General features: G+C 38.6%; 1 protein-coding gene across 2 annotated transcripts in view; it reads right to left on the bottom strand.

Moving 5' to 3' along the window:
* Positions 1 to 1179: 1179 nt before the first annotated feature.
* Positions 1180 to 27617, bottom strand: part of LOC124786491 (cholinesterase) — a 185625-nt gene continuing 159187 nt past the window's right edge. The window contains exons 12-13 of one of the 2 annotated variants that reach the window (XM_047254267.1): positions 18352 to 18467; positions 1180 to 6013 (exon numbers count right to left, since the gene is read on the bottom strand). In XM_047254267.1, the coding sequence (XP_047110223.1) occupies positions 5665 to 6013; positions 18352 to 18467 (465 nt within the window). In that variant the 3' untranslated portion in view covers positions 1180 to 5664. Of the gene's footprint in view, positions 6014 to 18341; positions 18468 to 27617 lie in introns of both variants that reach the window. The other variant, XM_047254268.1, reaches the window with a different exon arrangement.

Raw genomic sequence — 27617 nt, 5'->3', positions numbered from 1 at the left:
AGGACCTGGAAGAGCAGTTGAACGGAATGGACAATGTCTTGAAAGGAGGATATAAGATGAACATCAACAAAAGCAAAACGAGGATAATGGAATGTTGTCGAATTAAATCAGGTGATGCTGAGGGAATTAGATTAGGAAATGAGACACTTAAAGTAGTAGATGAGTTTTGCTATATGGGGAGCAAAATAACTGATGATGGTCGAAGTAGGGAGGATATAAAATGTAGACTGGCAATGGCAAGCAAAGCGTTTCTAAAGAAGAGAAATTTGTTAACATCGAATATAGATTTAAGTGTAAGTAAGTCGTTTCTGAAAGTATTTGTATGAAGTGTAGCCATGTATGGAAGTGAAACATGGACGATAAATAGTTTAGACAAGAAGAGAATAGAAGCTTTTGAAACGTGGTGCTACAAAAGAATGCTGAAGATTAGATGGGTAGATCACATAACTAATGAGGAGGTACTGAATAGATTTGGCGAGAAGAGAAATTTGTGGCACAACTTGACTAGAAGGGCTCGGTTGGTAGGACATGTTCTGAGGCATTGGAGGGCAGTGTGGAGGGTAAAAATCGTGGAGGGAGACCAAGAGATGAATACACTAAGCAGATTCAGATGGGTGTAGGTTGCAGTAGGTACTGGGAGATGAAGAAGCTTGCACAGAATAAGAGTAGCATAGAGAGCTCTGGACTGAAGACCACAACAACAACAACAACAACATCATGTTGTATGAATTTGTTGTTACTAAAGGATCATGGGTAGTTATGTAGATGTAGTTTTGTGAACAGGCAGACGTTTATTTAATAAATTTAGTTTTTAGTTGTGGGGTTACACTAAATCTTTCTATGTATATATGCACATTGAATATGATGCATCCAAAACAACTACAGGGGTAAGTATTATGGAACAAGGATATGCTGAGTGTCATTATTTATTGTAGACTATTTATATCTGCGTACCAAGGCAATATGTATTTTGGGAGATGGGTTTTCATTTTATTTTTATTTGTGTTTGAGACTGATATGTTGCCTGTAGTAGTGAAATTGTTTGGACAATTTGTTGATGATATTGTATATGGAAAATTGGCAATAAAACATTGCTATTTAATATAAAGAAAACTAAAGATACTATTTTTATGTACATTATAGTTGGTAGGTGGTAAATAGAATTACATGACAAAAATATTTTCACACAAAACATTTTATTGAAGTACAAAAACAGTTATCAGTATATACAAACAAGAACTATAAAATTTTATAACATAGGTGAACAATCAACAGAGACTTTAAGGAATGGACGGATCCTTGGCACTTCCTCTAACCAAGAGATATGTTCAGGCACAAAAAGAAAAAATTACAGAGTGCACACATATGTACAAAATAGTGCACACACATTCACACAAATTCACATGCACACTATTATTTATAAATACTAAATAAAATTATATTTATATATAAATACAATGTTCCAGAAAGAAGTGTTTCCCTTGTAATTTTTTAAAAAAGTATACTCACTCATTACAGCAGCAATTTATGCAAAATTGAAGGTTTTTATCAGTCATTAAAAGTACATATTCCAGATTAACACTGTACTGAAACCAACATAAATAAGCACAAAAAATATCCATGCATTGTTTGACTATGAAACATGATTGCACAGTTTGCTTGACTACTGCGTATGGAGTGATCAGCAAGATAAATAAAATTTGGGTCCTCTGCAGTATGCTGCAGGCATGATAGCTAGCAGGACAAATGTTTCTTCCATAATTATGTACACTTCAAGAAAATGAGTGTAAACAGCTCAAAATTTGTTCTCAGTTTTATTTAGAAATGGACTAGTTGAAGTGTCAACTTTCTAAATTTTACGTTAACATGATCAGTTCACATTGTCATTATAGTTAATTTATTACAGTAAAAAAATAGATTTCTTATCTCACATGTGTAATGTTCAATTTTATGCAGTAGGCAATACACTGGGATTGATTTAGTACATTAGCATCAATTAAAAAAAAAAAAAAAAAAAAAAAAAAAAAAGACACCCCTCCTTTTCTTTTACTGCTGAGACAAGCACAGTTTACTAAAAGTATGTTCTGTTTACCTCTCTGTGTACCAAACTTGTTCTAGCATTTCAGATAATAAGATAAAAATGTAAACCACAGTGAAAGAGCCTAGTTAAGTGTTGTGTTCCTTTTGTACATAAATATTGTCCTTTTTTTTAAAATAAAGTAATAAGTAGTCAGCGACTAATTTTTGGGACAGATAATGCTCAGCTTTGCCATAGTTGTGCAAGTAATTTCTACCTTCACAGTAATGACAACAATGCAGCAGTGTTTCCAACAGGCAGATGAATACCACAAAAGTAGTGCTAAATTACTGAAAAGTTAGGATCATCAAGGTTTTAGCCTGATATTTGTGTGTCACTCTAAAAATTATCTAGAAACTTATCCTGGATATTTACTATACATGAACCAATGCTTTGCACTTGTTCTTCTGTATCTGTAACTAAAACTAGGAAGAGAATTGTAAATCAGCCCCCCCTCCCCCCAGTTTAAGTAGCTGCTTGCTGCTGATCACTGGTGTTTTGCTATTATGAAATACAGATTCCATGTCAGTTATAGTGTATCAGCAAAAAAGAATTTTATTCAATTCTGGAAAACTTGCTTCATATTCACTGAATCCGTTTCTTCAAAGACATGTAAATATTTTGAAAAGGTAACACAAAGAGTATACGTATGTATACCAGAACTCCCTATGAAATTTCTCAAAAGCAGTATACATAATTGGAGATGCAAAAATGTATCTTTTGAAGTTTTACTGATAGATACTTTCAAATCAAATTCTGAGCCTTTTTTTTTTTTTTTTTTGAAAAAGGCACATTCACCAAACTCATTCTGACAACTTATATGAGCGATACACAGTGTTTTGAAGGAGAAAACACATTATAACACTAGTGTCAGTTCTGCTGAGATGGATGGAAATTCCACTAAGTCCAGACGGAACCAGTTAAAAAACTTAAATAAGAACATTTTATAGCTCTATTACATCCAGATAGCTTAAGGAGCTGCAGATTCTACAACCTCTGTATCAATCACTTCTTCTATTTGAATTTCTGCCAACTTTCTACCCATTTTCACCTTGTATTTAGCTCTTAAGTCCTCAGAATAGGTATTCTGAAGATTATGCAAATACCATTCTATCTTTTGGATGCTGTTTAGTGCTAAATAACAATCTTCCAATATGTACAATATTTATATTTCTGTTACAGTACAGTACTTATCCATTGCATATAAATACTTTCTGGGAAAAGATAACACAAACTGCCCAACCTACAGAGCTCGTCTTTCTTGATGTAATCATTATTTTTTGCTGAGAAGCTGACAATTGTCTTCCACACATCAATGCCATTTTGTCTCAGTATTTTACATTTTCACAGCTTCTTAAAATGTTATGTTAATATTCCCTTGCATGTGCTCTTTTTGAAAGCAAAAATATCTCCATTCTTTTCTTTTTTAAAAAAAATAGTTGCATCGCTTCCCTGATCCATTCTTTATCTTTCTAAGAGAAAATTATGATAGCCTCTCTTAGATGACAGCTTTTTCTTTTGCTTTTATGATTATAAATATCATGTTTCAGTGCATCAACAACATTCTGACTAGACTAACTGAACTGTAAGCAACTTATTCCATTATTAAAAAAATGTCTTTAGTTAATGTATGAAGCAGAGAACCTTTGATTATCTAATTCATTTGCAAATGTATATTACAAAGTTGGCCTTTAATAATCATAGAAGCATGCATGTTGATTAAATGCAAATATATGGTGATGATACAATTATCTGCACTTGAAGTACATGTGAAACAATGGAAATTTCAAGTTAGAATATCAACAAAATAAGGAAAAGGATAGATTGCTACTCATCACTGTAAAGATGATTACTCACCATAAAGATGACACACACACCATAAAGATGACACTCACTGTATATCATCTTTACACTGAGTAGCAGTCTACCCTTTTCCTTATATTGTTGAAACACATGTGATTATGACTTATGATCTGTGACTATTCATTATTTCATCTCCAATTTCATAAAATTAAAATCTATTTGAGGTTCAACTAATAAAGCAATTTCAGTGTGATTTAAAGTGACAGTTTGTTATGGACACTGGAATACTTGTTGAAATTGGCTTGCTAAGGAATTTCTTTTTATTATGAGTACATACTGAGAAACAGATCAACAGCTCTGAGTGTTTATGTAAAGTTACATTAAATGATTACATATTTTTTAAAAGTATTTCATCTTTTAATTTTTTCATCTGCTCTTATTTCTTGTATTACAGTCTCCTTTTTCAAATATTTTGGTTTAGTTTTCAATTCACCAGTTATTTTTATTTTTTTATTTTTTAAATTCCCATCATTTGAGGTAATCATCTCAAGTTAACATTGGCCAATAGAGCTTTCTGTCACGAATAGGCAAACTGTGATTAACTTTTTTCCATACATCTTATCCTTGCATACTGATAAAGTGCAATATTCAATAGTTTACCAAATTATGACAGTGCACTATTTGCAAAATTCTGTCTCACATTTTATGAAATGTAAAATAAGTTGAGATGGTGCTGAATGTATTATTTAGTGAAGTTGAATGTAAAAGAAACTGATTTTTCAAAAAATTTATCACTATTCCCTAGCTGGCAGTCCAAATTTTTCCAACATAAATCTGAGTGTCTAACTGTATCAAGAGACAAATATTATCAAATTATGCCAGCGAATGCTACTTGCGCAACTTTATCTCACATTTTAAGAAATAGAATACAGTCCAAGAGGGTCTGGCATGTGATCTGTTGTGAAATTAAAGTAAAAACTGAATACTCTAGAAATTTACGACAGTTAGGTAACTAGCAGTCCAACTACTTCCAACATAAATCTGAGAGTCTATTTATTTTAAGGGCCGAATGGATCAAAACAAAAAATAAGGAAATATTTCTGATGAGACACATTACGAAAAGGATTATAAATAGTGATATTGTATAGGGCAAATTCTTCACAGAACCTGAGTGAATATCCTTAAAATTGAATATGAAAATGGGTCGTAAATTTAAGTAAGAATATGATGTTACTATGTCTGTATAGAATCTATGGATGCATCACAAAAATTGTATGTAGTAGTTGAATGAAATTTCTTTGACATTGCTCAGGTTTTCTGGTAGTTAAAATATGCTGAACAACAATACATTGGAATGCTGTTGCAATATTAACTAGCAGGAGTACTCCAACTGTTCAGAATTTGAGGCTTAAAAATATTTCAAAACCAGTCTTTATGTTCATAGGAATCACTCCAACTCTTCATGTATGTAAAGCCTCTTGTTGAAAGCTTGAGTAACTAATAGTATGCACAAAATACATCATAGCTGACAAAAAGCTGTATGGCACTCTAAAAGAATAAAAGTTTTCACTTGTGCAGATGACATGTAAGGACTGTTTCTTTTCACTAAACCTATATGATGTATATCTCATACTTCACACATCACTAAAGAATAAAGTGAAGTTTAACAGTAGAAACATCAGATGCCATTTGTACTATATTTTTGCTTTGTTTCTAATCATCTAATGATTATTGGCTTTAACTCTTATGAGATCATACGTATATAATTCAGTAGCACTGCCATTTTAAACTTGTGTTTGTGGCACACCATCTTCTCCCAAAAGAGTTTTCGGCTTCCTTGGAACAACAGGTGTATTTCTTTGTTCTGGAACTTTTCGTGGTTCACCTGTTGGACTGCTAGTTGTAAAACTGCTAGAGTCTTTCAATGATATTGCACTTCCAGTCCTTAATGAGGGAGTACTAGCACTCCTCCTCTGTTCATAGTGATTGAGCTGCTGTTTTTGTTTTTGTTTAGGTGGTGGTGTATCTCGATACTCGTACACATTTGTAGCACTGTGGTTGTCAATTCCTTCATGAGTGTCTCCCATTTCGTCTCGTAGCATGATATCACCCCCATAGTAACGATCAGATTGTCTGAAACACATAAAAATTCAGTTAATTTATACAAGAAAATGTACGATCTGAAAAACTGGTCTATGAAAACTGCTTGTAAGGGAAGCAATGTATGCAGAAACATGCAAAGCCTTGTGCCTATTTCAAAACAACCAGTATCACTATTTCTTAAAAACACAAAATCATATTTTGGGACAAAATTTACATGAAGTAGTGCACAATACATTAGTACTTTTATTTTGTGAAAAGATGTACTTATTTCTCTAAGATCTATGGCATTCCAAAAGAACAACAGAAGCCATGAATTTAATGTTCTCAGCATCATCAATTAGAAGCTGGTATATAGGTAGTGACATGAATTATATGTAAATATTTTATCATACACAAAGGACAGAAAGAAACATAGCCAGAGACTCATCAAGCTGCCTGATGCAAAAAGATTCAGCAACAGCTGGACACATATGATTGAAAGGAGTCAAACCTATATTGACAATGCCTGCATAAAAGCTATGGAACAAAGCATTTAAAAAAAAAAACACATTGCTAGCTTTTAGATGAATCCTTTAACGAGCTAGAGTGCACACACACATGAAGCATGTGAAAAAAGTATGAGACTGACAACACTGCTAGCAGAGTGGCATGACTGTGTTGTCTTACTTGCATAGTCTGGTGTGTTCTTCCCTTCCAGTGCTCAGTCTAAGTTTAAGCTCCACCACAGCCATCACATGATTTTCAAGAGTGCCTTATGTTATAAAAATGGAACAGCAGAATTTAGAGCAATGTTATGCCATCAAGTTTTGTGTTAAACTTGGAAAATCCGCCAACTGCAATCTTTGAAAAATTTAATCAGGCCTATGTGGAACATACCTATCAGGGGCACAAGATTTTTGCTAGCACGAATCATTTTTGGAAGTCCGAGAACATCTTGAAGATGAACCTTGCTCAGGGAGATCTCCAACTTCAAAAACTGACAAAAATCATCAAATGTATGCATGCTCTAGTGAGAGGACATTATTTTGGGACATCATTTTAGGACTCTGGAGAACATTCAAAAGAATATCACCAGCATGATGAATGTCCTACCAATCGAAGCCTTTCAGTGCACATACCAAGACTTGGAACAATGGCTCCACCAGTGTTTAGCTGCCAAAGGCAACTACTGTGGAGGGGAGATATTTTTGTTTTAAAAAAATAAAAACTTTGGTAGTTAAGAAATCAGTGTTATTACTTTTCTCTCTCTCTCTCTCTCTCTCTCTCTCTCTCTCTCTCTCTCTGTGTGTGTGTGTGTGTGTGTGTGTTTGTGTGTGTGCCCCCCCCCCACCCCCACCCCACCCCTACCCCCTGCCCCAAACCACACACACAGAGATACGTGTGTGTGTGTGTGTGTGTGTGTGTGTGTGTTTAGTTCTACAGCTTGTTACAGGATTCATCTGAAAGCTAACAAAGTCGTACATTTATGGTGCCTGTTGAAGATCAGCGCTTTTACTATTCAGTAAGTTGCTCCTTTACTCCTAAATTCTTTACATTAAGCCAGAACTTTCCTTACCACATTCAATAAAAGAAGAAGTATTTAATATAGTCACTAATATGGTGTTTCCAGGTGTTCTACCAAGTTGTTGCTTCCATTTTCTGCACAATATTTCGTTGACGACCCAGACATCTTCTTCAGGTTCTGTGAGTTTTGCTGTTATGTGTACTCACTGTCTGGATTTCAACTAGACTGTGAACTATTGCCAGTCTCGTGCTGATACTTATTGATCTGTGATGCCCACTACACTCTTTGATACTCTTTTGTTTTTTGTAGCTTGCACTGATATTTTGCGAAACACAAATTCTCTTAGTGTTTCCCAACTCTATTGTGATTTCTGGCAAGATTTTAATAAATTGAGTGTTGGACCCAAGCTTTTTTTAAAATTGAAGCCTCTGTCCTTGTTTATTAGGTTTTCTGATATCTTTATTTCAATACACTTTTTGATTACACTGTCCCACAAACTTGCCGTTTCCACTACCATACTGACCTGACTGTATTCCATATCATGATAATATTTGAGGTAGTGCTCACTGACAGTTTATTTGCTTGGTTGCTTTAGCTGGGAGTGTCACTGATTTTCCTGGTATTTCTCCTCACCTGTTCTCACAGTGTGCCCCATGTAACACATGCCACATCTGTGGAATGCAGTACACACCCAGCTTTTGGAGACGTAGGGCATCTTTGACATTATAAAGAATACTGTTTTTAGCTAAGTGAGTGAAACACAATGGGTGCCATGTTTCCTTAGGAGTCTACGGATGTTTTTTGATACTGGGACAGTATATGGTAAATAAGCGACTGCTGGCTTTTCTTCATCGGTCTCAGTCTCAACCTCTTTCTCAAGTGTTCTTCATTTCGACTACATCACCAGTTGAATGTGATGATCTGACTACCCATTCCTTCAGAACACTATTCTTAGGTGTTGTAACTCTTTGGTGAGGCTCTCTTTGTCTGTTAATATTTGATCTAGATGGACTGTTGTTTTTAGTACCAAATTTCATCGTGATGGACAGTGGTGGCTCGATGCATGGAGACAGAGGTCAGTGTGCATACATTTTCTATACGCACTGTGACCCAAAGATCGATCCCCTCTTCTCTTAAACAACATGTCGAGAAAAGGTAGTTGGGCCTCTTTTTCAGACTCCATTGTGAATTTTACATTACAGTAGATTGAGTTTAAATGTTTCAGGAAATCTTGAAGTTTCTCTGCTCCAAGTGGCCCCACCAAAACCATGTCATCCAGGTACCAACGGAAAGACGTTACTTTCAACATTGCAGATTCTCATGCATTTTCTTCAAAGTGTTCCATGTATAGGTTTATCATAATAGGCAATAATGGACTACCCATGGGCATGTTCTTGATTTGTTCATAATATTTTTCCACTGAATGGGAAATAAGTATGTGTCAAAATGTGCCTTAAAAGCTTGTACAAAACAGTCGTCAAACTCTTCCACCACTAGCTGCAAAGAATCAGATAGTCGAACTATCATGAGGAGGGAGACTCTATCAAAACTGACCATAATATCTATATCCTGAGCAACAACTTTATTGAGGTGATGTGTAGTCATTGGAGTTATGATTGTGGTGTTTGCACTTTCCCACATATTCGCTGAGAATGCATTTCAAGTATCTGTCCAGCTGGTACATAGGTGAGCCAGTATTACTATGGGCCTTAGAGAAATTCCTTTCTTGTGTACTTTCGGAAGGCCATATAGTCTTGGTGGGTCTGCTACTCATGTTTTAAGAACTTTACACCTACATCTACATACATACTCTGCAATTTATCATACGGTGTGTGGCGGAGGGTACCTCTACCACTACTAGCATCTTCTCTCCCTGTTCCACTCCCAAACAGAACGAGGGAAAAATGACTGCCTATATGCCTCTGTACGAGCCCTAATCTCTCTTATCTTATCTTTGTGGTCTTTCCGTGAAATATAAGTTGGCGGCAGTAAAATTGTACTGCAGTCAGCCTCAAATGCTGGTTCTCTAAATTTCCTCAGTAACGATTCACGAAAAGAACGCCTCCTTTCCTCTAGAGACTCCCACCCGAGTTCCCGAAGCATTTCCGTAACACTCGTGTGATGATCAAACCTACCAGTAACAAATCTAGCAGCTCGCCTCTGAATTGCTTCTATGTCCTCCCTCAATCCGACCTGATAGGGGTCCCAAACGCTCGAGCAGTACTCAAGAATAGGTTGTATTAGTGTTTTATAAGCGGTCTCCTTTACAGATGAACCACATCTTCCCAAAATTCTACCAATGAACCGAAGACGACTATCCGCCTTCCCCACAACTGCCATTACATGCTTGTCCCACTTCATATGGCTCTGCAATGTTACGCCCAAATATTTAATCGATGTGACTGTGTCAAGTGCTACACTACTAATGGAGTATTCAAACATTACGGGATTCTTTTTCCTATTCATCTGCATTAATTTACATTTATATATATTTAGAGTTAGCTGCCATTCTTTACACCAATCATAAATCCTGTCCAAGTCATCTTGTATCCTCCTACAGTCACTCAACAATGACACCTTCCCGTACACCATAGCTTCATCAGCAAACAGCCGCACATTGCTATCCATCCTATCCAAAAGATCATTTATGTAGGTAGAAAACAACCGCGGAGCTACCACACTTTCTTGGGGCACTCCAGATGATACCCTCACCTCTGATGAACATTCACCATCGAGGACAACGTACTGGGTTCTATTACTTAAGAAGTCTTCGAGCCACTCACATATTTGGGAACCAACCCCATATGCTCGTACCTTAGTTAGGAGTCTGTAGTGGGGCACCGAGTCAAATGCCTTCTGGAAGTCAAGGAATATGGCATCCATCCATGGTTTGCAAGATATCATGTGAAAAAAGGGCGAGTTGCGTTTTGCGGGAGCAATGCTTTCTAAAGCCGTGCTGATGCATGGACAGCAACTTCTCTGTCTCAAGGAAATTCATTATATTCAAACTGAGAATATGTTCGAGAATCTTGCAAAAAACCGATGTTAAGAATATTGGTCTGTAATTTTGAGGATCCGTCCTTCTACCCTTCTTATATACAGGCGTCACCTGCGCTTTTTTCCAGTCACTGGGGACTTTATGTTGGGCAAGAGATTCGTGATAAATGCAAGCTAAGTAAGGAGCCAATGCAGTAGAGTACTCTCTGTAAAACCTTATTGGAATCCCATCAGGACCTGGTGATTTATTTATTTTCAACCCATTCAGCTGCTTCACAACCCCAGGGATGTCTATCACTATGTCCTCCATATGGGAATCTGTACGAGACCCAAACGGCAATATGTTTATACGATCCTCTTGCGTGAAAGATTCCTCAAATGCTAAATTTAAAATTTCAGCTTTCGTTTTGCTGTCTTCCATTGCCAGGCCAGACTGATCAGTGAGTGACTGGATGGAAGCCTTCGATCCACTTACCAATTTTATGTAAGACCAGAACTTTCTTAGGTTTTCAGCAAGATCTTTTGCTAAGGTATGACGGTGGTAGTGGTTGTATGCTTCAGGCATCGCTCTTTTTACAGCAGCACGAATCTCTGCTAACTTTTGCCTGTCCTCATTCTCCAGATCTTTCTTGTACCGCGAGTGCAACTGTCTTTGCTTCCTAAGTATTCTCCGAATTGCTCTGTTAAACCATGGTGGGTCTTCTCCGTCCGTAACCCACTTTTTCAGCACATACTTGTCCAATGCGTAATTTACAATGTGTTTAAAATTTGCCCATAATTCTTCCACGTCCATCGTACCGGAAGTAAATGAAGTCGATTCATTTACTAAGTGGGATGCTAACAACTGCTTATCTGCTCTTTCTAGTAACAATACTCTCCTAGCCTTCTTGACCGACTTTTTAACTTTTGTAACCATAGTTGTAATGACAACATCATGATCACTAATCCCTGTCTCAACACTGACACCGTCGATGAGATCTGGTCTGTTCGTGGCTACCAGATCTAAAATATTTCCATTACGTGTTGGCTGTCGATTCAGCTGCTCAAGACAGTTTTCGGATAATGTGTTCAAAAGTAATTCACACGACGGCTTGTCTGTACCACCTGTGATGAATTCATAGACATCCCAGTCTATACTAGGTAGGTTGAAGTCACCTCCGACTAATATAGCATGATCTGGGTACTTCTGCGATACAGAGGGTCGACTCCCTTTGAATGATTCTAGAACTGTCATGGTGGAACCTGGTGGCCAGTAATAACACCCAACAATTAACTTTATTTCTCATAGCCCTGCTAAACGTGTCCAGATAACTTCACAATCACACTCTACTTCGACGTCAGTAGACACAAGATTTTTGTCAACTGCAATGAAGACATCACCTCCTACGGAGTCTAATCTGTCTTTCCGATACACTTTCCAACCCTCACTAAATGTTTCAGAACTTCCTATCTCAGGGTTCAGCCAGGTCTCAGTCCCAAGAATAATTTGCACGCCACACGCTTCCTGGAGGGCAGTAAATTCAGGAACTTTATTCCGAACACTCTGAAAATTTACTGCTAATATCTTGATATCTGAAGTGTCTTTACACTGAGCGCGTCCTGATTTCCCTGCCTGCACGTCGACTGGTGAGTGTTCATCAGGACACCTTGCACTACTGCCTAGCCTAAAAAAAAACCATGAGCAAGCCACTGATGTTATATGCTGAGCCTGACTCACTGAATAGAGTTGTCATCTTCCTTTTAATTTTAATTTAATTCATAGGGTTGACAACTATCTGTTTGTATGCAACGTCATTCAAAAGATCAAAACTCCTCATATTGAAGTCCACAAAAGGGCATTGCCCTTGGTGGCTGGTAGCATTACAGTTTCCTTGTCCTCCCACAAATTTCTCTGTGCTATTCGTTCCCCTTGGAAATGTTGGCTCTTGGCATTAGTGCCTTGATAAGTGGTTTTGTGGTAAACCTCTTCTGCTGCTTCCAGCTGGAGAGTTACCAATAGCATATTACATTAGCTCCATGGAGCATGTTGTAGTTTCTCTCCCACTGGAAAGAGCATAAGAAGTTCACCATAAAACAGGGCCACCAGTAGCAGATTACATCAGCTCCATAGAACATGTTGTAGCTTCGTTCCCACCAGAAGCAGCAGAAGAGGTTGGCCATGAAACCTGTAGAGCACTCACTAAGGCACCAATGCTAAGGTCCAATATCTCCGAGAGGGACCTACTGGCCTAAAGAGGACAAGAAAATTATAGTTCTAGCAGTCAACAAGGGCAACACTATCATTCTAATACCATGTGTTGATTACAATAAGAAGATTTTTGATGTTTTGAATGATGTTGCAAACAAACAGAGAGATGTAAACCCTACAAATAAAATCAAGAGAAAGGTGATGACTCTTCTCAATGAGTCATGCTTATCTTTAGCATCATTAACCCTCTGACTGCTGGAGGCACATCATCTGGTTGGCACACTGAGGTGCCACAGCCTGTGGCATAATCCAGCTACCTGCACTGTGTGCCTGTCCCTTGGAGCCACCACCGGGACCAGAGCGGCCTGCGCTGCCCAACCCGCCCTGTGCTGAATACTTCTGCACTTATTATGACTTGCGCAGAGCCAGCATGAATTTTTGGCGACTTTAAGCTGTAATATCTTGGACAAAAGTTTTTGTAAAGAAATCAAATGTGGCTATCTTGTACTTTATGTGGTCTCTTAAGAATAATAATGAAAAGAATTTTACGAGCCATATTCAGCCAGAAAATTATAGGTAAAATCGGCCAAAACAATAGGCGCCAGAAAAAATTTTGAAGTTTGGCCTCTTGCATCTCCTGGAATAATGCTATAGCGAATGTGAAACTTGGCATGTCGTAACTTAACAACACATGGTTATCAAACGTAAAGTTTCATTTGCGTAGCACTTTCCAGTAGTGATTGAATTAAGTGCAAAATTGAAGATTTTTTAAAAACGTCAAAAACGCAGTATTTATGTTCTGATTTTGCTACAAAACTATATTCTGTAAAACATTCCAAGCTGTATAATTGGAATGAAATTTGGGCGCGAAAATCAGGCCTGAAAACAATGTAAACCTTGGATTTGCATATCCAGTACAGTGAACGCATGATGAAAATGAAATTTACAGCGCAATAGATTGATAGCACAAAGATACGCAATAAAAATTTTTATTCCCTTACTATTATCCAAATGAAATTTACGGTGCAATAGATTGATAGCGCAAAGATGCGCAATAAAAATTTTTATTCCCTTACTATTATCCAATAATCTACAAATTAGTTGAAAACATGTTGATTTTTATGAAAAGACAAAAGCAAAGTATATTCAATACTTCTTTTACAAATACTGTTTTCTATTAACGTTTCAAAGCCAGTCCCATTTGAAGAACCAATTTTAAATCCCCCACCCTCCCCAGAACAGTGAATTTAATTTCCAATATTGACTAAGAACAGAGGCGACGTAGCAAGAAAAATTGCATTGAGAACAGAGTTTTAACTTTGTTATGCTATTTCTTGTTGATCAGAGGCATTTAGTACAAGTAGACCAAATGTGATCTATATTTGTAATACTAAGGATAAAAGAATATAACTGTATATGTTACGTGTTAATAATTTAAATGTATCATATGTAGATTAATATACGGGTTTTGTTACACTGGCGCAATGTACTCGGCGTAATTACATTTGCTGCAGAACAGATATTGTGCCATCTCAGTCACCAGGTCCATTCATTTTTGAGAAAACTGCTACATACGAAGAAGTCAGGCACTGTTTGAATAATATTACTCCTTTTGCATCTGTTTCCCATCATTGTTTTTGATCCAGGCTTTGGACCGGCACTGGCAAAGTTAAAAATAAATTTATATATTTTTTACATTTTTTGCCCTTTGTTTTAGTAATTCATTCAGAAGCGTCAATAAATTTTCTCAGATTTAGTTCCCAGTGATTAGTAGTAATGCTTCTTTGTACGATAAGTCTCAAAGCAGGGCACAACAGATAATAGAAGGTTGCAAGTTTTGCATTGGTATCTAGTTTCCTGGCGCACTTTCTGTTTCATGCAAACCACACATCTACGCATTAGCATATTTTTCTGCAATTGTTCACTCACAATAACAGCCAGAAAATGTCTCCCTGTGAATCACAGTGGATTCTCGTTATTGTAACGCCTTCCCCTACCAGATTTTTTGTGTCTGTAGCATATTTTTCTACAATCTCCCTTACAAGAGAAAGGTGAAACTCTGTGAGTGCCATTTTTTGCCCTGTTACCGACCGGTGGAGAGCATGAGCATTTAGAATGCACAAATCCAAAATGTGAAAAAAATATTTCTTGTCTATTTCACAGTCTTACACACTGATCCCACTGAGCTCAGTAACATGTCACAACGGTCAACTGCACCCATACTCGAATTGTAACCTACAATACATTGCTCTTTCTTTATTTTTTTCACTGGTATTTCTGTCAGTCTTCTCTGTTTCAACCATCTGTGTTGTGTGACTTGTGGTCAACATGCACACCTCTCTCTTATTGCACCACTTGATAGCAAGGACCTTGTCAGTGGACTTAAACTCAATCTATCCTCATTTTAATTTCTTCTGTAGTTTTGGCATGTTGCACTTATTCTTATGAGCAGTGCCACATGCCGCTGTTCCATGGTTGTGAAGCCAGAGGAACAGGTCTGGGCTGGAGTATCAATTATCCAATTATCCAAATACAGTCCCATAAGTGTTGCTACTACGTCGCCACTTGTCCCTAAATTGTGGAACACAATTTCTGTTGTTGTGCCTGTATATACAATAAAATCCGGAATATATCCACTCTGACAGTTACACAGTACAAATGTCTTTATTCTGAATCTACTTCGCTTGGTTGGAATAAATTGCTTAAAAGATAATTGTCCTTTGAACAGCAAGAAACTTTCATCTATACAATGCTTGTGATGTGGACGAAATGAATTATGAACTAGGTCAACAATCATCCTAATTTTAAATAGACTGTCGCCTCCAGTACTTGCAGAGTTATCACTGAATGTAGCATTCTCAGAAGTAGATAAAAACTGTCTCAGGACATAATTTCACCGAAAACTGTTGTGTTCAAAAGTGTATCTTTGGACCAATAACCACTTAGTTTTAACTTCTTAACTTGTGCCATTAGAATGCAAATAGCAAAAAAACAACATATTTCCTCAAATCCAGTGTCTTTCCACTTTGATAGTCAAGAATCCACAGATTCTATAGTCTTTTCTCTGATGTAAACATAAAAACAATTTGTTTCATCTGCAATAAATTGCAACAGTTCTTCAGACATAAATATCACAAAAAATGAAAGAATACTTGGATCAGTATCTATCTGACAGTTGTGTCCTGAAGTCAAGTCATCAAAGTAATGGTTAATGGCTGGAAATCGGTTTCTTTCCTGTCACTTAAGCACACTCTTTTCTGAACCGTTTCACTGTCACTTTTTGATTCCTTGGATTCAGAGGAACTACTAACTATAATTAATGCTTCCCACCTGACGTAAAGAGCTGAGGACTACAGGTTTGAGATTCTGTTGAAGACTCATCACTGCTAGCAACATCAGATAATTCACACTCACTGTCGCTACTAGTGAGCATATCCAGGATCTCGTTTATTTGTGCAACCAGGGCGACATGACATCTGTCCCATAGAAAACAAGAAAACTGGTGAAACCATGGGAGGCAAAGTCAAATTCTGCAAAGTGGCAACAAGGCAATAAACGTATACACATTCTTCAACCATACAGTCAGGCCACTGAATAGCTACTGGGAGAGCTGGGCGGAAAGACAGCTATGCGTGTTTACACGTCTGTCATGCTCAGGTAGCTGTGATGGTACGTGTCAACACGTCCTTAGCGCTGTAGGGAAAACCCAAGGGCCGTGCTTAAACATGTCGGGCGCACCAGGAGAACGGTGAGGCATGACGAGTTAACACGATCCTAGCAGTCAAAGGTTTAAAGGCCTTAACACATGAGCAGCAGTACCACCAAGGCTATATGGCCTTCCTAAAGTACACAATGAAGGAATTCCTCTAAGATCCACAGTTAGTAATACTGGTGCACCTACATACCAGCTGGCAAAATATCTGAATTGCGTTTCTAAAGAATATGTGGGGAAGTGGGAATACCATATTCACAACTATGCTGACTTTGTACATCACCTCAATCAACTGCAAGGGCAGGATACAGATATTATGTCAGTTTCGATGCAGTATCCCTCTTTATGAGTGTTCCATTTCCTGATTCCTTGAGTTCCTTGGAGCTAATCACAGAAAAATTTAATGATTATTTCACAAAACTTTTTAGATATGTTCTGACATCTACTGATTCCCTGTTATACATGGAACACTTTGAAGCAAAGGCACTAGAATCCGCCAAGTTGTGGTGAGATCACATGGAGAGGAAAAACTTCAAAGAGTTCCTGGAACATTTAAACTCTAGCTTACAAAATTAATGTTGGAACTGGGACTAGAGGAACAACTCCCTTTCCTTGATGTGTTAGTTAAGAGAAGACTGGACAGATCGCTGGATCACCAGGGTGTATAGAAAACCTATGCACACTGACCCCTATCTGTATGTGTTGACCTATCACCATCCATCATACAGAAATTCAGTGCTAAAGACTGGTCCATTCAGACAAGGAGACTCCCACCAAAGAATTATAACCTGCAGGAATGGTTGCTCAGATAATTGAACTGAATGGGTCATGCACCTAAAATCAAGAATTTCTGAGAAAGAGGTTGAGACACACTGAAAATTGCTTATCAACATTATCCTGGCCCAATATCAGGAAACATTGGTAGACTCATATGGAAACATGGCATCCAGTTGTATTTCATTTCCTTCATCTAAGACAGAAAGTATTCACTGTAATGTTAAAGATAATTTTGGTCCCAAAATGACTAGTGTCCATTGAATTTCATGCGAATGTATCGTGCCATACATGGGGCAGACTATGAGAAACGCCAAGGAAAGATGCAATGAACATTATCAACACACCCAACTAAAGCACCCATGGAAATCAACTATTGCCAAGCACTGACTCAAATATAATCATGAAAGTAAATGTAATGAGAACAGTGTTGAGATGTAAACACCAAGTTTCTGGGTCAGCATAATTAAGGAGTCTATTGAAATACAGATATCAAAATACCTAATAAACAGGGACAGAGACTTCAATTTATACAAGGCTTGGGGTCCAGCACTTAGTTTATTAAAATCTTGCTGGACATCACATACACCAGAGATGCCAAACATTGAGGGAATTTGCATTTCATGGAATACCGCTGAGAGCTCTGAAAAGCAAAAGAGCGTCAAAGGGCATAGTGGGCACTGTGAATCTCACTCAACTGTAAATAGTAGTGTGAAACAACCACTACCTCGCCGTTTGGTTGGAGTCCAGACTGCCAGTAGACAAAACAACAATCCTTGCAGCACCTGAAGATGATGGATGGGTCAGCCATCGAAATATAGTGCAGGAAATGGAAACATCAACTCGATGGAACATCTGGAAGCACACTATTAATAAATTTCACAGAGAATATCTCAGAGATGAATGTAGTGGGTGATATTTATTAAAGTGCCTCTTTAATTTAGTGAAAAACAGCCATTTTGCTTATAAAATGAACATTGCAATAAAATTTTACCAATAATTTCAAATGGAGTCTAATGAGAATTTTGTTAACTACTGTGCACTCAAGTGAATTCAGCAAAAACAGGCAAAATTCCTCATCCCAAAGTGATGTGTAAGGATTAGCCACTCTTCCACCAACAAAGCATTAATCTTTATATCAGAAAGCACCTTTACCTGATATTCTGGACATGTATTGAATTACCTGTGCTTACCTCTTGGCATTCCTCCACAGAATGCAACAGATTACTACAATGACAATCAGTAACAGACAAGCACCTGAAACACTCCAGAAAGCTATCTGCAGTGGTTCCTTGGGTTCCCACCAAAACTGAAAAATAGGAGAATATATTTCGTGACAAGTCTCATGAATCAGCTACAACATAACATTTCAATAAATTCTTACTTGGCTGAAATGTTCCCAAGAGTTTATTAATTAGATGTGCAAGAGAATTATTTGTTATAATTATTATGGTGAATACTATTACAGAAGTTTTTATGTGTCATATTTGTTGTGTCTCATTGATAGCGAACCCATATCTGTTGTAATTGTGTATGTAGTTATGTATGTATGTATGGTCCACATCTCCTCTTAAACCACTCGATCAATTTCAACCAAACTCAACACATATCACTTACAGTATGAAAAGAACCAGTGTGGAAGTAAGAATCATCTGTCTCTCACAGGGATGGGGATGTGGGTGTGGGTGAAAATTAAGTGTAGTTGACAACTTGAAAATTTCCAGACTATATTCATCCAGTATTTGAGAATATGATCATGTAATGACTTGTAACCAAATTTACACATAATTCCAAACCTTTAAGAGCCTTTTGAATAATGAAAGGAATAAAGTTTATTGCTTACTAATTTTTGCTGTTCGTGCAATAAAACTGATGCTTCATAACCTTTTAATTTATTACTTCCTTATTACTAACTCTATCTGCAACACATTTTGCAGGCAGTATTCACATACCACACTAAATCTATTTGCACAAATATATCATTGTATGATGGATGGCACAAAAATGATAGGAAGTCGTAAACTATGATACACGTGAAAAACTGTTGCATGATGTTTTAATTTATTAGTTCTTTGCTACTAACTCTATTTGCAACACATTTTTCACACAGTATCCAAATATACCATTGGACATAACTGCAAAATTTGCAGACTATATCATTGTATGACATATATTGCATGAGATGTGATGTCGTAAACATTGAGCTGCATGAAAACAAAACTGCAGAGCGAAATTTGCTAGAGATACAGGTAAATATGTGAACAAGTATGTGTGAAATACGTTAAATATTTGTGAAATACAGGTAACATGTACATATATGGGCAAAGCCACAACTGAAAAGCTTCTCTTTAAACCCTGGATCGATTCATATATTCCTTACTACTTGGAAAGAAATGTTTTTGGGGTAAGAACCAGCAACATCCTGTAAGGTTGTGGTGATAACCTGAAGAGTGAAGGGGAATGGGGGGGGGGGGAGAGAAGATGGACACAGATGGGGGGAGGAGGAGATGAACAGAGAAGGAGGGAAGAGGGAATGCACAAAGAAAGGGAAGAGGAGGAGAGGGATAGAGTGAGGGGAGAAGAGGAGGTGTACAGAGAGAGAGGAAGACGAGTAGAAGGAGGAGGACCTGGACAGAGAGAGAGGGGGGTGGGGAGGAGAGCAGACAGCCAGAGAATGGTGACAGGAAGAGATGGACAAAGAGAGGGAGAAGAGGAGATGGACAGAGAGGAGATAGAGGAGGGAGGATGAGATGGACTTACAGAGGTGAGGAAGGGAAGGAGCAGATGGACAGAGAGAGGGTGGAGGAACAGATGGAGAGAGGGGGGGGGGGGGGGGGAGAGCGAGGGAGAAGATGGTCAGAGAGTGTGGGAAGGAGGAGGTGGACTAATAGAAGACTGGAATAAACACATATCCAGGCAACACTGGATACTTAGCTACTAAACTATAAAATTAAAAGTTCTACTACAATATGGAATGAATAACTGTAACCCAGATGAGAATGGTCCAAAAATAAGATACACTTGAAATAAATGTATGAAAGCCTCATCTCAATAACAACTGGTCATAAAATCACCCATTTCTATCTTAAGATATTTCTTTACAATCAAAAGGTACTTACACATCCTACAGCCAAGGGATTTAGTGGAAGACAGGCACATTAAAAGGACTGAACTTGTAGCTAAAGTTTCAGACAAGGTCCTTCATCACAGCTATTAACATACACACACAAAAACACACAAACACAACTCTACATTATTGTCAATGTCAATCAGGTTGCAGTGCTATGTTAATTTTTAAGTAAGGACTTTGAAAGTGTAATTACAAGTCCAACATTCTTATGTGCTTGTCTACTGCACATCACATCACTGTCTGCATTCCACATAGGACCTGCCAGTAGCGCATTAGAATTTTTTATTATTGAAATGAATTTTTATTAGACATTTCACTATGCCGCTTTCCAGCTGTTAATTGCGGATGACAGTTTTCAAAAAGAATAACTTCCTCTACTTAACATAGCAGATGAATGAAAAAAAAATGACTGCAGAGTCATGTACAACTCTCATCAGATTAAAGCTTCTACTCTGTAAGTATGGTGTCTTACACTTGATAGCAAAATTATGTTACCATGATAATATTCTAAGTATACTCATGGAATATATAGGTCAAATTTTAGCTCTGAGCTCCCTTTCAGAGGAATTATGGAAACCTTTAATCATGTCCCAAATAATGACTGAGAGAGAACAAATAGTGAAGTCTAGTGTTAAATTTAGAATTTTGCAGAACTTCATTCATTAACAAAGTTCCTTTTTTACAAGAATGTGTTTGTTCATTAAAATCAATAGCAATCGTAGGCTTCGCCAGGTTTTCAGAACATTAATACATCCTAGGCATTTAAAACTGCAGCACCAGATAGGATTGCAAATAGTGACATTTCAAACAATGGAAAATCCAGGATGGAATGTAACAATATTGAGAAGGAAAGTTGCTACTCACCATATAACAGAGATGCTGAGTCCCAGAGAGGCACAACAAAAAGACTCTCACAATTATAGCTTTCAGCCATTAAGGCCCTCTTCAACAATCGACACACGCATGTGTGCGCATGCGCACGTGCTCGCACACACACACACACACACACACACACACACACACACACACGTCTGTGCAGTCTTAGGCAACTGAAACCACATTGCGAGCAGCAGCACTATTGCATGATGGGAGTAGCTACTGGGTGGGGGTAAGGAGGAGGCTGGGGCGGGGAGGGGGAGAGATACTATGGTGGGGGTGATGGACAGTGAAGTGCTGTAGGTTAGATGGAGGGCAAGGGAGAGCTGGGGAGGGGGATGGGGTAGTGACAGGAAAGGAGAGAAATAAAAAGACTGGGTGTGGTGGTGGAATGACAGCTGTGTAGTGCTGGAATGGGAACAGGGAAGGGGCTGGATGGGTGAGGACAGTGACTAACAAAGGCTGAAGCTAGGAGGGTTACTGGAACGTAGGATGTGTTGAAGGGAAAGTTCCCACCCGTGCAGTTCAGAAAAGCTGTTGTTGGTGGGAAGAATCTAATGGCACAAGATGTCAAGCAGCCACTGAAATGAAGAATATCATGTTTGGCAGCATGTTCAGCAACAGGGTGGTCCACTAGTTTCTTGGCCACAGTTTGTCGGTGGCCATTCATGCAGACAAACAGCTTGTTGGTTGTCATGCCTACATAGAATGCAGCACAGTGGTTGCAGCTTAGCTTGTAGATCACATGACTAGTTTCACAGGTAGCCCTGCCTTTGATGGGATAGGTGATGTTAGTGACCGGACTGGAGTAGGTGGTGGTGAGAGGATATATGGGACAGGTTTTGCATCTAGGTCTATTACAGGGATATGAACGATGAGGTGAGGGATTGGGAGCAGAGGTTGTGTAAAGATGGATGAGTATATTGTGTAGGTTCGGTGGACATTGGAATACCACTGTAAGAGGTGTGGGAAGGATAGTGGGCAGGACATTTTTCATTTCAGGGCATAATGAGAGATAATCAAAATCCTGGCACAGAATGTAATTCAGTCGTTCCAGTCCTGGGTGGTACTGAGTTATGAGGGGAATGGTCCTCCATCGCCAGACGATGTGACTGTGGGAGGTGGTGGGAGACTGGAAAGATAAGGCACGGGATATTTGTTTTTGTACAAGGTTGGGAGAATAATTATGGTCAGTGAAGGCTTCTGTGAGACCCTCGGTATATTTCAAGAGGGACTGCTCTTTACTGCAGATGCAGTGACTGTGGGTGGCTAGGCTGTACGGAAGGGCCTTCTTGGTTTGGAGAGGGCAGCAACTGTCGGAGTGGAAGTATTGCTGGTGGTTAATAGGTTTGATATGGACAGAGGTACTGATGTAGCCATCTTTGAGGTGGAGTTTGACATCTAGGAATTTGACTGGTTGGGTTGATTAGGACCAGGTGAAGCAAATGGGGGAGAAGTTGTTGAGGTTCTGGAGAAATGCGGACAGGGTGTCCTCACCTTCAGTCCAGATAGCGAAGATGTCATCAATGAATATGAATCAGGTGAGGGGTTTAGGATTCTGGATGTTTAGAAAGGATTCCTCTAGATGGCCCATGAATAGGTTGACATAGGATGATGCCTTGCAGGTGCTCATAGACATACCCTGGATTTGCTTGTAGGTAATGCCTTCAAAGGAGAAGCAATTGTGGGTGATGGTATAGTTGGTCATTGTGACTAGAAAGGAGGTTGTTGGTTTGGAATCCGTTGGGCGTTGGGAAAGGCAGTGTTCAATAGCAGTAGGGCCATGGGCATTAGGAATGTTAGTGTACAGGGAGATGGCATCAATAGTATTGAGCAGGGCACCATGTGGTAAAGGGACGGGAACTGTGGAGAGTCGGTGGAGGAAATTGTTGGTATCTTTTATATAGGATGGTAGGTTCCAGATAAAAGGTTGAAGGTGGTGGTCTGTGAGAGTATGAGAGTAGAGATTCTCTCAGAGGGGGTGGGGGTTGGGGGGGGGGGGCACAGTAACTGGCCACAATGGGGTACCCTGAGTGGTTAGGTTTGTGAGCTTCAGGAAGCATGTAGAAGGTAGGAGTGCGGGGAGTGGTACCAGTGAGCAGCGAGATGGACTCCAGGGAGAGGTTCTGGGATGGGCCTAAGGATTCGAGTAGTGACTGGAACTCCTGCTGGATTACTGGAATAGGGTCTCTGTGGCAAGGTTGTTGGTGGAAGTATCTGATAGCTAGTGGAGTCCTTCCGCCTGGTAATCCTTGCAGTTAAAAACAACAGTGGTGGAGCCTTTGTCCACAGGTAGGATTACAAGGTCAGGATCAGTTTTTAGATGTTGGACAGTGGTCTTTCTGTGGATGTAAAGTTAGTTTGCATGTTGAGGGATTTGGGAAATAATGGTGGGGCAAGGTTCAAGATAAGGAATTCTAGAAAGTAAACAGGGGGTTGTTTGGGGGCAGTGGGGGGTGGATCACGGTTGGATGGAGGAGTGAACTGACTTGAGCAATGTTCAATATTGGTCTTTGTGTGAGTCTGTTTGGTAGTGTTGGTGGCAAAAAGGTGTTTCCACTGTAGGGACCACGAGGTGGAGAGAAGGTCTTTAAGTTCTGCATAAATGAATTTGGGAGTGGGGCAAAAGGTGTGACATTTTGTATATTAAGATTGAACAGTACAATAGGGAAAATGCATGATCAAATTTGTATGTGGTCTCGGAGTACAGAAGGTGCGAAATTTATATCTAGACCTGCCCCTTGTGGCAGTAACAATGACTCTAATCCAACAGGGCATTTAGTCAAACTGAACTGAGATGAAAGGCACAGTTTTGTTATCCGATACAGCTTCAACTCTGTGTGAGAGTTCATCATTATAATAGCTGGCGACTGATAGCACACTGGTCTCTTGGCAAACCGTGACCTGCTGTTTTCAGAGTAAGTCAGAACAGTACAGGCAACAAGTGATCTTACATTATTTTGTTGAAAGATTGTAACATGGAAATCTTATAGACAGGGAACAGCCATAATCCTCAACAAATCAGACATGTAACAGCTGTAGCCCAAATCAAAGGCTATGTGAACCACACCTTGATTATGTTGTGTACCCAGTGGCACCATCAAGACTAAGTGCTGGATCTGTATGCGATTTTGAATGCAGACTGGCAACATATGTTCTCCTCAGAGATTCACATACAAATGTGTCCATAGTAAAACTGTACACAGAACTAGGACTCATCTGAAAAGACAATATGGTGCCACTCTTGTGTTTAGTGTTATCATAGGGTGCACCATTGTTGTTGTACCTCATTCTGCAGCCATATCAAGAGAAGCTGCAACACAGGTTGCCATGATGTCAGTCCACAGTACTCAAGATGTGGCACTGTCCATCTGGCTACTTGTCTTCCTATGAAAAAGCCCATTTTCTGCTCACAGTACATGATGGGCCTGTACATTCCTTCACAGCCAAGCGGACAATGACCTCTTGGCCCCAAGCAGACAATGACCTCTCGGCCACTAGCTGTGTGGAGCCACTGAGATCCTGCACGGCGCTATTTATGACCTTCCTGTACCCGTCAATTCCATATTTGCATGACAATCATGGGATCCCAACCAACACGAGCAGCAATAGTGTGGAATGATAAACCATAATCTGGATATGCCAAGATCCTGCTGCTGTTAAATTGCAACATACGCTGGTAGATGTTTCTTCTTTATATATGACGCATAATATGATCTTTTCACAGTGAGCATTCATATGTGATGTCTGAATGAGAAACTCACTACCCACATTTTCCTTATATACAGAACATATGTGGTGTTGTGACTACCTTCTTTTTGCAGTTTCACTGACTTGCTAATCATTTTATATCAAAGCATATAATAACTTCATGCCAATTTGACATTTGTCATATGCCACACTCTGTATATTGCAATTTTAATGGCCAGCAGTGTGCATATTTGTTTTGTGCAGATATAAATGTCAATTACATTTAGTTACTACAGAGTGTATTTACATATAACTTCATTTTGTTTTTCACTGACTTTTCTAGAACAAAGTAAAAAAGTTATAATTTGTACGTTAATTGTCTTAATAGACTTGACTATTTTTACCAATACATACCTGTGTGACTGACTACTCTATAGAAGCTTTCTGGCAGATTAATCCTAGAATGAATGGGGTGGGTCTCCCAGACACAGGTGGATTTTGTTTTAAAAATATCCACAAGAGCGCACTTCTTATGAGTAAGCCATTCATTGTAGCTTTTAGTGAACATCCCTAGAGGCCACTACTTGTTTCATCATTCCTCTTTGTTTGTCAGTCGATTGCTGATGCAGGAATAAACACGATTTGGGTAAAAAAAAACCTATCTGTCTATTTACATCAGCTTTGCCTGCTTATGCATGTTCATTGTTATAGTGATTTTGACCAATAAAACTGCTTAAAAATGGCTTTTCGATGTCCTCTCAGTGGATAAGAAACTGAAAAACTGTTATTAGAAACTGATAACGGTGGTTTGGATGTAGATTGTAATTTTTGTCCCGAAAGTTATCACAACACAAAAAGTTCTCATGATTGACAGATGGCTGGACAGTGAAGATAACTCTGTTACAGTGAAGATAATTTGGTTATTCCCATCAGAAATGTGAGTACATTCACTAATGCTAATTGAGATTCTCTACTGACTAGAGTAGCTGGTTCAAGTCCATCTTCCAGTGAATCATTACCTTGCTATTTGTCAAGAGATGGATAAACTAAATGGGTGAAAAATGTTCACAACCAAAATGTCCATACTATATCTCACAATACAATTATGCATTTGTCTGGTGTCAGTGGCGAAGACAGAAATGCTAACACCATTGTCAAGACCAGGGATTTGATAATAGAGAGCGGAAATACTTACACAAATCACGTAAAACCTCTTTATAAAAGTAATCCAAATAGTGCAATAAACTTGAAAAGTTCAAGGCATTTTTGGGTGTTTTTATATTTATGGTGCTCTTCCCAGAGACAAAATGAATATAAAATAATTTTGCGACACTTGTGCCACAGGGACAGAAATCTTCCCTCCAAGTATGTCACTGTGAAGATTTTGTTTTATTTTGAAATGTGTTAGATAAAATAACATTCACACAAGAGAGGAATATAAAAAATTGATGAACTGACACCTGTACATGATGTTATGGAGAGTTCACAAAAAACTGCACAAGACATAAGACAATTTGTGAATACCTTACAATGGATGAAACGTTACTGTCTTTTCATGGACATTATTCTTTCAGAATATACATTTCTTCCAAACCTGGAAAGTATGAGGTCATTATATTTATCATGGCAGACACAGAAATACACTGTGTATAAAATTTGGAAGTATGTGTGAGACTACAGTCTGCAGGTTTCTTCTAAGTCAGTACCACAGCTGATGATGTTGTGCTAATACTTGTAGACTGTAGAGTCAGTGAAGAATACTGTACAGGAAGGTATATTACCCTTTAGAATTGGTTTATTGGCTACATACTTGCTGAAAAACATTTCACAGATAATAAGTTTTCCCACAAAAGGGTTTAACTTTTGGGGGCTGTACCAGATGAGATTTAAAAACCTGAGAGCTTGAAGGTGAACGACAGGATCATAAGTGAGACAGAGATTACTACTAAAACATCATGCATGAGTTAATAAGAGTGAAAAGTTAAGTGCCTTGTATGTGAAAGATGTGGGTGGAGGTGCAGAAAAGAATAGACAAGCCAGAAAACGAAAGATGTAGAAAAATAAAATGGAGTGAACAAAGTAGTAGTTTTCTTTTTACTGTGAAGAATTGCTGAGACAGAAAGAATTAACGTAAATTAAGACCACATGAGTGGTGAGAGCCAAGGACATGTTGTATTGCTAGTTCCCATCTGCGGAGTTCTGAGAAACTGGTGTCTGGGGGAAGAATCCAGAAGGCACGTTTGGTGAAACAGGGACCGAGGTCATGACTGTCATGTTGTACAGCATGCTTTGCAACAGGATAATGTGTGTTGCCCGTATACATCCTCTGCCTATGCCCATTCATCCTGACTAATAACTGTGCGGTATTCATGCTGATGTAAAAAACCAAACAATGTTTACATAACAGCTGGTATATGAACAGATGGCGAAAAATAGACAAGTCAGAAAATGAAAAATGTAGAAAACTAAAATAGAGTGAAGAAAGGAGTGGTTACTGTGAAGAAATGCTGAGATAGAAGGAATTAACATAAATTAAGGCCAGGTGGGTGGAGGGCACGCATGGTGAAACAGGCACCGAGGTCATGTCATGTTGTACAGCATGCTATACAACAGGATAATGTGTTTTGCCCATGTATAAGGCCAAACAGTGTTTACATAACAGCTGGTATACAACGTGTTGTTTCGCAGGTGGCGCTCATTTTGATAGTATATGTTTTGCCAATTCAGAGCTGAAACAGATGTTGGTAGGGGCGCTAATAGGGC

The sequence above is a fragment of the Schistocerca piceifrons genome, chromosome 1 (assembly GCF_021461385.2).
Source record: "Schistocerca piceifrons isolate TAMUIC-IGC-003096 chromosome 1, iqSchPice1.1, whole genome shotgun sequence".
Classification (NCBI taxonomy): Eukaryota; Metazoa; Arthropoda; class Insecta; order Orthoptera; family Acrididae; genus Schistocerca; species Schistocerca piceifrons.
This window is presented reverse-complemented; position numbering and strand designations above follow the sequence as displayed.